Raw genomic sequence first — 10,528 nt, 5'->3', positions numbered from 1 at the left:
AGCTCTTCAGCTCAAGGCTAGCGCTCTACCACTTAAGCCACAGTGCCACTTCTGGCTTTTTTCTTTTTGCTTATGTGGTGCTGAGGAATCGAACCAGGGCCTTGAGCATGCAAGGCAAGCGCTCTACCACTGAGCCAACTTCCCAGCCCCTCACAGATCTTTTTTATTGTTAATTTTTTATTATTATTATGAAGGTGATATACAGAGGGGTTAGTTTCATCAGTAATGAATATATTTCTTTTTGGAAAATGTCACCCCTTCCTTTGCTCTCTCCCATCCCCTCCCACATTTTCAACATAGTGTCTACTGAGTACCACCTTTGTTCCTACATTTCTATGCTGCTCCTTGCCCCAAACAGATAAACAAGTCAAAAAAAAACAAACAAACTTATTTCCATTACTCGTGGATTATTAAAGGCAACACAAACGTCTATGGAAAACTATTTTTTAAAACTAGAATTTACATACACATTGATTGAAGAAATCCAGGTCCAGGAAGTTTTCTTACAGATACACTCATGTATGCAATGTGTTTAATGATACTCATCAGAGCAATGGTTACATAACACAAAAACTGAAGAGGAAGTCATGAGAACCTCTGGCTTACAGCCCAGCAGAACAGAAGATGTGGGTATTCTGAGGACCCACCATTTCTAATTACATATATATGAAGCACAAAGAGATTATAGCAAACACTTCACCTTTAATCTGCGTACCCATGTATTAATTCTGGATAGTTTGAGAGCTACATTAAACTATAGGTCACCTAGACCTGAAGAACAACTTGGTATGGAAAACTTGACATAGGGTGTCAGAATTTTTTTTTTTTTTTTTGGTCATGGGACTTGAACTCTGGGCCTGGGCGCTGTCCCTCAGCTCTTCAGCTCAAAGCTAGGGCTCTACCACTTGAGCTGCAATGCCACTTATGGTTTTCTGGTGGTTTATTAGAGATAAGAGTCTCATGGACTTTCCTGCCAAGGCTGGCTTTGAACCGTGATCCTCAGATCTTAGCCCCCTGAATAGCTAGGGTTACAGGCTAAGCCACCAAGCACCTTGCAGAAATATTTCTGAATGGGGCTGGGAAGGTGGCTCAGTGGTAGAGCGCTTGCCTTGCATGCATGAGGCCCTGGGTTCAATTCTTCAGGACCATTATAAGCAAAAAGAAAAAAGCCGGAAGTGGCATTGTGGTTCAAGTGGTAGAGCGCTAGCCTTGAGTTGAAGAGCTGAGGGACAGCACCCAGGCCCAGAGTTCAGGCCCCACGACCAGACGACCCCCCCACCCCGCCCCTGCCAAAAAAAAATGAAATATTTCTGGGTATAAAGAAAGCTTTCCTTTTTGATAACTCCAAGAGTGAAAATATCACTCAAGAATGTAAGTTCTTTACAAATGTACAAAATTCTAACTCTAAAAAGTTGAGTTTAACTACTGGAATAGCATGGGTCAATAGCTTCCTGGGGCCGGGAAGGTGGCTCAGTGGCACGCATGAGGCCCTAGGTTCGATTCCTCAGCACCTCATAAGCAGAAAAAGCCAGAAGTAGTACTATGGCTCAAGTGGTAGAGTGACAGCCTTGAGCTAAAGAGCTGATGGACAGCACCCAGGCCTAGAGTTCAGGCCCAATGACCGACAAAAAAACAAAAACAAAAAACAAAAAACCTTCCTACCAGGCACCAATGACTCACACCTGCTATCCTGGCTACTTAGGTAAAAATTGTGGTTCAATGCCAGCCTGGGAAGGAAAGTCCATGAGACTCTTATTTCCAATTAACCACTAAAAAGTCAGAAGTACAGCTATGGTTCAAGTGGTAGAATGCTAGTTGTGAGCAAAAACGCTCAGGGAGCTGAGTTCAAGTCGGCTCCACTTTGTATTTTGGGTTTGTTTTTTTGTTTTTTTTGTTGGTCGTGGGGCCTGAACTCTGGGCCTGGGCACTGTTCCTCAGTTCTTCAGCTGAAGGCTAGCACTCTACTACTTTAGCTACAGCGCCATTTCCAGCTTTTCCTGCTTATGTGGTGCTGAGGAATTGAACCCAGGGCCTCATGCATGCAAGGCAAGTACTCTACCACTGAGCCACCTTCCCAGCCCCTCCACTTTGGATTTTGAAATAGGTTTTCCCTAACTTTTCCCCAACCCTAGTAGTGGAATTAAAGACATGTACCACCACATGTAGCTTGCTTTTCTTTGCCAGGTTTTTAAGTTTTAATTCAGATCCCTATACAGTGCACAATCCAGATCCTATTTTAATTGAAATCATAAAAGCATCATATAGCTCAGACTATGACAAATCCAAATCCAGTCTCAGTAGAAAGCAAGTATTATATTCTCAAAGGCATTGCTTTACTGACATGTGTGGCTTAATTTTTAACTTGTTCACCATTTCTTCTCTTCTGTAAGTTTGAATTTTGAAGTAGTTGTCCGTGAATTTTTGATAGTTTATTTTCCTCTGTGGCTTCTAACAATAATATATTTAATATTTTTTAAATTATTTGCTTGCATCTTTATATAGTTATGTATATAAATTCTGACCCTTTCCTAATGAACTCTGAGGTTTACATCTAGTTTACTATAATTCTTCCCCCCTAAATGAAAATTCCTTTATATCTGAATTTTAAATATTTGTAGTTTTGTTTTAGAATGTCAATTCATCTGTAATTTATTTTCATGTTCATTAAGATATGAAATAGAGCATAATTCCACTTTTATCCAAAGGTATACCAAACTAACAACCCATTACTTTTTCATAAAAATACGAGATGTCTCTTTCATCAAATATTAAGTTCTCATATTGAAGACATTTTAGCTCTTAATAGTTTATTAATTTCTATGGTAGCTGCACATAGTAATTAGTAAGCTTAGTATTATTTTCATATATATATATTTTTTTTTTTTGGTTGGTCGTGGGGCCTGAGCTCTGGGCCTGGGCGCTGTCCCTCAGCTCTTCAGCTCAAGGCTAGCACTCTACCACTTGAGCCACAGCGCCACTTGCGGCTTTTTTCTTTTTGCTTATGTGGTGCTGAGGAATCCAACCCAGGGCCTCATGCATGCAAGGCAAGCGCTCTATCACTGAGCCACCTTCCCAGCCCATCTGTGAGACTCTCATCTCCAATAAACCACTCAGAAAACCTGAAGTGGCGCTGGGGTTCAAGTGGCAGAGAGCTCGCCTTGAGCTGAAGAGCACAGGGACAGCGCCCAGGCCCAGAGTTCAAGCCCCACGACCGACCAAAAAAAATTTGAAGATGGAAGTGAAACTATAGCTCAAGTGGTAGAGTGCTAGCCACACAGAGACAGCACCCAGGCCCTGAGTTCAAGCCTCAGGACCAGCACACAAAAAGATACTTTGTCAAAGAAAATATTCCACTTATTTTAATTTCAGTAAATATATTCCAACTCTTAGCCCAACAAAATATACTCAAATTATATTTTCAAATGCTAAATGCTTCAGGATTTAAAAGCATGTTTCAGTTTCTGAAACTAAAGTTTATTGTAAATAAAACAGTAACTCAGTTGTTAAGATTTTATATGCAGATCAGTGCATGGAAAGCAGAATCAGTAGCTATTATTGTTGTAGTACAACATTCATTACTTACAATATCTCCATTCTTTGAACAGAATAAAACTTTTAATTATGAAAATTTCAAAAAAACCCACTGTTAACCCATAAGAAATTCAAATGCTTATTAAACAAAAATTCATTGTCTATCTTGATACATATTTGTGAATTTCAACTTTGTTACTAAGTTTGACTTACAGACCTCTCCCCAATTTAAAAAGAAAACTTACATTTCTCACTGTAGATAATCTGGACCACTGGACTGGGACCATCATTCTGTGGCACTGGATCTATATCAGCCCATTCTGCTCTGTCTCTGAAAATACACTTTTTCTCAGTGATTATATTCAAATACATTAGAAGAAAATAACTCTCTCTGATGATTTTAAAAGTGGCAACAATCAAGGGAAGAGGAAAGTGAAAAAGAAAAAGGAGAGAACAATTTTGAAATATAGTACAACTATATATGAAGATGACATTAGGACCTCAGTGAAAACTGTTAATAGGGAATTCAAAGAAAAGAGAAAGCAACATAGAGGGTTATTCTGAGCAAAATATATGAACCTCTGAAATACAGTGGTGAGCTCCTGCAATTAATACATACTTAAAAAAAAAAAAAGAATGGCCAGGTGCTGGTGGCTCACACCTGTAAATCCTAACTACTCAAGAGGCTCAGATCTGAGGATGGTGGTTTGAAGCCAGTCCAGGAAAGGCCATGTGAGACTCTTATCTCCAATAAACTACTCAAAAAAGCAGGAAGTAGCACTGTGGCTCCTTGAGCAAAAAGCAGTTTAGGGACAATGCCCAGACCCAGAATTCAAGACCTAGCACTGGCAAAAAAAAAAAAAAAGAAAAGAAAAAAGAAAAAGAAAGAAGAATGGCAGGAAAGTAAACTATACTCTGTTGAGTAGATGGGTATTAGTGGGGGAACTGGGCTAACAAGGAAAGAGAATAGGATAAATATAGTCAAAATAGTTTATTTATGTATGAAAACAGAATAGTGAAATCTGTCCAAAACTCTTTTAAGGAGGAATGAGCCAGGCACTGGTGGCTCATACCTGTAATCCTATCTACTCTGGAGGCTGAGATCTGAAGATCGTGGTTTGAAGCCAGCCAGGGCAGGGAAGTCTGTGAGACTCTTATTTTCTAATCACAGAAAAAGCTGGAAGTGGCATTGTGGCTCAACAGGTAGAGTGCTTGCTAGCCTTGAACAAAAAGAGCAGTGCCCAGGCCCAAGCCCCAAAACTGGCAAAAGAAAAAAGGAAAGGAGGGGCTGGGAAGTTGGCTCAGTGGTAGAGTGCTTGCCTTGCATGCCTGAGGCCATGGGTTCGATTCCTCAGCACCACATAAGCAAAAAGCCAGAAGTGGCGCTGTGGCTCAAGTGGTAGAGCGCTCGCCTTGAGCTGAAGAGCTGAGGGACAGCGCCCAGACCCAGAGTTCAGGCCCCACGACTGGACCCAAAAAAAAAAGAAAAAAGGAAAGGAAGGAAGGAAGGAAGGGAGGGAGGGAGGGGAATAAGAAAGAGTGACAGAGAGGTTAAGGCTGACTGGGACACATGTGTACTTATGTGGAAATGTCACAAGAAAACCTGCTCTGGTAAAATTGATGTAGGCTAAAAAAAAACGTCTGTTTATTTTGTTGTTGTTGTTGTTGTTGGTCGTGGGGCTTAAACTCTGGGCCTGAGCACTGTCCCTGAGCTCTTCAGCTCAAGGCTAGCGCTTTTTCTGTTTATGTGGTGCTGAGGAATTGAACCCAAGGCCTCACACATGCAAGGCAAGCACTCTACCACTGAGCCACCTTCCCAGCCCCAAGTCTGCTTTTTTTTTTTTTTAATTTATTTTGGGGTCTGGTCGTGCAGCCTAAACTCTGAGCCTGGGTGCTGTCCCTCAGCCTTCAGCTCAAGGCTAGCGCTCTACCACTTGAGCCACAGCGCCACTTCCGGCTTTTTTTTTCTGGCTTATGTGGTGCTGAGGAATCAAACCCAGGGCCTCAAGCATGCAAGGCTCTACCACTGAGCCACCTTCCCAGACCCTTATTTTTGAGGGAGGAAAAAAAAGGATCATACCTACATTAATACTAGTAATGTATTGAGATATTAATGTAATCATCAGTGAAGTCTTCCTGAACAAGCTTTGCTTCTTGACTCTAAATTTTACTTTGAAAATAAAAATTTTTTTTAAATCCCTTGGATTTGAAAAAGTTAATAAGCTAACAGTTTCAAATTTAAGCCTGTAATCCTAGCTAACCAGGAGGTGAGATCTGAGAATTGTAGTTCTAAGCCAGCCTGGAAAGAAAGGCCATGAAACTCTCATCTCCAATAAAACACCAGAAAACCGAAAGTGGCACTGCAGCTCAAATGGTAAAGTGCTAGCCTTGAGCTAAAGAACTCAGGGACAGTGCTCAGGCCCAGAGTTTAAGCCCCACGAGCCACAAAAAAAAAAAGAAAAAAATTAAGGTTCTGTAAGTGGCAAACATGTTTTTGTAGCAAGTATACAAGTTTGTTGGGTTTTGGGTTATTTTGCAGTACTAAATTGAACTCAATGGCCTATATTGCTAGGCAAGGGCTCTACTTCTTAAGCCACTCCCTCAGATGTTTAGTTTTCAGACAAGACCTAGCACTTTGGGGCAGGACAAAAACTATGATCCTCCTAGCATAGTTGTGACTGCAGATGTTAACTATCATGCCTGTTTATTAAGATGAGTATAACTTTTTGCCTAGAGTAGCAGGGACCACAACCCCTTGATTTGTACCTCCCAAGTAGCTAAGGTTACAAGCATGATCCACCATGTCTTCCTGTAAGTACACAAGTTTTAACTTAGAAATCAATTTCACACAGGGCAACTCAGAGCCAAGTGACTGGTTCACACCTGTAATCCTTCCTTTACAGGAGGTTGAGATCTGAGGATAATAGTTAGAAACTAACCCCGGCAGAAAAGTAAGTGAAGCTCTTATCTTCAATTAACCACCAAAAAGCCAAGAGTAGTGGTAGACTGCCAGCCTTGAGTGGAAAAAAGCTAAAGGACAGTGCGCAGGCCCTGAGTTCCCAGTATATGTACACACATTCTCCTCTCTCTTCCCTCTTCCCTCCCTTCTCCTCTCTCCCTCTCCAGAGTCAGATGTAAAGACCTGAATAGTTTACTGGAAACTGACATTTTAATATCAAAGTAGGGCTCTTTTAGCCATCATGTGCAAAGCCCTGAATTTGATCCCAAGCACCCCACAGAGGGGAAAAACAACAACCTAAATTAATGCAAAAACTACTAGTTCATTGCAGAGTAGAGAGATGATCCAAGAGGTAAAAAACAGAGCAGACTCCGGATGGAGAAGCAACTCAGTGGCAGTGCTTTTCTAGTATGCACTAGAACCTGACAAGCTTTGGAATCTTATGTCTGCCAAAGCAGGAATATTAGCTCTACCACCTAACAGCTTATAGCCTTCAGACAGTTACTTTCTGAGAAGGCTTGTTTCAGTTAAACTTTCTGAGAAGGCTTGTTTCCTCATTTATAAAATGGAAATATCACCAATCAACTTTGGTCTGTTTTGAGGATTGGATGAGTCAACAAATATGAAATACTTAAAACATGAGGAACATACAGTATGTATTCAATGACTACTATTCATTATAGATGCTAAAATAACAGTACAGTGGTCACAATAAGTGATTATATGTTACCCTGTGAATTGCCCAGAGTGAACAAATTAACTACTTTTTTTTTTTTCTGACAGCCATGGGGCTTGAACTCTGGGCCTCAGCTCTTCAACTCAAGATGAGCACTCTACCACCTGAGCCTCAGCACCACTTGCAATTTTCCAGTGGATTTCTGGAGATGAGAGTCTCTTGGGCTTTCCTTCCTGGGCTGGCTTGGAACCTCAATCCTCAGATTTCAGCCTCCTGAGTAGGTCGGACTACAGGCTTGAGCCACAAGTCCGGCTTCTCTTACTTCTTTTCCTCTCATTCACATGTTACATCACTATGCTGGTCAGCTATTGACACTGAAGATTTGTGGAATACAGACAAAAGTGAAATTGGGTCCGGGACACAAGAAGAAATACAGGCAAACAATGACCTCAAGTGTGACACCTACAGCCTGTAGAAGTGGCATGGGAAAGTCATTTAGTAGTCCTTGAGAAATTAGACAGTCATGTAAGGAACCTAACTATTTCTCAATCCAGAGAGAAATTTTAGTCAGTAAAACATTAATCCCAATAAGAAAACTTTATGTGGGGGCTGGGAAGGTGGCTCAGTGGTAGGGTGCTTGCCTTGCATGCATGAGGCCCTGGGTTCGATTCCTCAGCACCACATAAGAAAAAAGCCGGAAGTGGCACTGTGGTTTAAATGGTAGAGCACTAGCCTTGAGCTGAAGAGCTGAGGGACAGCGCCCAGGCCTAGAGTTCAGGCCCCACGACTGGACCCCCCCCCAAAAAAGAAAACTTTATGTAGAAACTTTCATTCATAAAATCCAAGCAAATAAGCTATCTAACAAGTTTAGATAGATCTACAGAAGAAAATAGATTTCTGATTATTTCTTCAAGTTCATGGATGAACTGAGGAATAAGCATTCCTCTCTTAAAGCCAAGAATAAAGTGACGGGACTAGGTGTTGGCAACACTAGGAAAGCGCCAATAGTTACAGCAAGCGGTGTCTTGAATTATAGATGAGACGCTGAAGGATACAGTTCAGTTAACAAATCTTTTTTCAGGCAGGCTTTACAGCCAGACTCCATCCCTGGCTGAAGCTAGGTGCTAAAATACTGTTAAATGAAAACGCCACCGCCCTTAATGATCTTCTACCTTTTTTTTTTTTTGCAGAAAGGTTATTTGCTTATGTGGTGCTGAGGAATCGAACCCAGGGCCTCGAGCATGCAAGGCAAGCGCTCTACCACTGAGCCACCTTCCCAGCCCGATCTTCTACCTTTTTACTAGTCCTCACGCTTCAGTAGAACAACCCGTGGGAAGCCATGTAAGCTGGATTTTAACAGAGCAGATCTCTCACCCTATTTAAATAATTATTTCTTGACAGACTAACCAAACAAGAGTTTGGGGACCACGGAAGGACGCGGGAAATTTCTTAAGACTCTCAAGACACCTAAGTAGTCCAAAGCCACTGTCACCGGCGTTCAGCAGTGTCCACGCTGCTCACCGGCTGGCGGGGCTGGCGGGGCCGCCGAGCCCTCGGGTCCCCAGCGCCACCCGCTCCGCCGGCCCAGGCCTCCCGCGCCCGGCCGGGCCTAGGGGGCGTTACCTGTACAGGACGTAGGTGGGCGAGTCCAGGCTCACAAACCCATCGTCCACTGGGGAAACCACTGCTTCTCCGGCCTCCGCCGCCATCTCTTCTCCCAGCAGCTCCTGGGGTGGCGGTGGGTGCGGCTGGGGCGGCGGCTGCTCGGGCTGGCCAGACTCGCCACCCGTCGCAGCTTCCCCGACTCCTTCGGTGGCAGCCATCACACCACAGCCCGCAGCGGAGGCAGCGGAGGCACCGCCCCCTCCCCCCCCCCGCGCGCGGCCTCACCCTATCCCCGCCCCCTCCGGGACCCACTTCCGTTTTCCTTGGGTCATACCATAGAGAGCGAGCCAGAGTCGCAGGCCAGAGGGCCCAGCTGGTGTCCTGGTCTGGGCGGGCAACGGACAGAGCGGCTCGTGGCGAAGGGCGGAGGAGGTATAGGCGGGCTTCTGAATTCCCTTGCTGATCCTACCGGCCTTCCCAAGGCTTACGGTACCATAGCTAACTACTTCTTTTGTTTTGTAGGGTTTGGGGCTGAATCCTGGGACTTAAGTATGCCAGGCAAATTTTCTAGAGCTACACCGCAGATCCTAGTTGCTGCTGAACACAAACTGACAAGCGGTGCTAGTACTGCTTGGCCAATAGTTCTGACCCAGCCTCTCCCTCCCCAATCCAGTGGGAGCTGGACTCCACTTCAACCGCGGAAGGAACTTCTTACAATATACTGGCCCAGTGCTGAGACTTGTAAGAAATGAAAGGGGAACTTTAGCTTTGTAAAGCAGAATTTCATTAAGCATGAGATTTTTTTTCCTTTAAAACTCAAGCTTGGGATTATACAGTATCTGGTGAAAAGATAGGGAAAAATTACAGGAAATGGACGCCTTTATTTACTACCAGTTATGTGACAGAAGCCCTATAGCAGTAAAAAAAAAAAAAAAGTTCGCTTCGGCAGCACATATATTAGAATTGGAACGATACAGAGAAGATTAGTATGGCCCCTGCGCAAGGATGACACGCAAATTCGTGAAGCGTTCCATATTTTTAGGAAAGGCAATATCTAAAGCATGTAAATTGGATATATGAAGTTCTACTCTTAAAGAGGTGATCTTAGAGTATGGCTAAACATGTATACATGCAATCTATTAAAAGAACTTAATTCAGCTATTAAAAAAAGTCTGCAGCACTGAGTTTATACTTTAGGAAGGGAGATTATGACATGATAACAGGTTAGATGGGGAAAGGAAGTATGGGAAGCAGCAAGCGGAATATGGACATAAGCACTATTATAAGCATAGCTAGGGTTAAAAGCACATGAGCACTGTTTTCTTTAAACCTTACACTCACTTGTCCCGGGAGAGGGGGGGGGGGGAGAGAGAGACATCAGGAAGGGAAAGCCTGATGGTGCAGAGCTGGGCAGGCCTCCTCAAGTAGCCATTTTGGGCCTCCTGGAGGAGCCATTTGAGACCTTCCTTTAGAGAGGCCTGTGGAGAGGCACTGCCCAGAACAGAGCAGGGCAGTCCTGTGGAGAGTGGGAAGGCCTGCAGAGAAGGAGGAAGGGAAGAAAAGGAAAAGCTCCCCTTTGGAGCTTTGGAGGTCTGAGGTTTAGCGGTTTGCAGACCAACAAATTGGTGATTTGCAGACCAACTAATAAAGGTCTGAGCTGCCTACTGGAGGCTTGGAGGTTTGGTGGTTGAGGCTGCTCTTGGTTCTGGGTATCTAGTCCAGGACAAGGTAGTCTGGTATAGTGTAAATTAAAAAAA

The 10,528-nt window shown here is 43.5% G+C and overlaps 1 protein-coding gene across 1 annotated transcript in view; it reads right to left on the bottom strand.

Annotated features, from left to right (window-relative positions):
• Window positions 1-9,020, bottom strand: part of Fnta (farnesyltransferase, CAAX box, alpha) — a 30,453-nt gene extending 21,433 nt beyond the window's left edge. Inside the window, exons 1-2 of the mRNA XM_013026924.1 lie at window positions 8,790-9,020; window positions 3,777-3,862 (exon numbers count right to left, since the gene is read on the bottom strand). Coding sequence (XP_012882378.1) covers window positions 3,777-3,862; window positions 8,790-8,989 — 286 coding nt within the window. The 5' untranslated portion in view covers window positions 8,990-9,020. The remainder of the gene's footprint in view (window positions 1-3,776; window positions 3,863-8,789) is intronic.
• Window positions 9,021-10,528: the final 1,508 nt, after the last annotated feature.

The sequence above is a fragment of the Dipodomys ordii genome, unplaced genomic scaffold (assembly GCF_000151885.1).
Source record: "Dipodomys ordii isolate 6190 unplaced genomic scaffold, Dord_2.0 Scaffold4, whole genome shotgun sequence".
In the NCBI taxonomy this organism is placed as follows: Eukaryota; Metazoa; Chordata; class Mammalia; order Rodentia; family Heteromyidae; genus Dipodomys; species Dipodomys ordii.
This window is presented reverse-complemented; position numbering and strand designations above follow the sequence as displayed.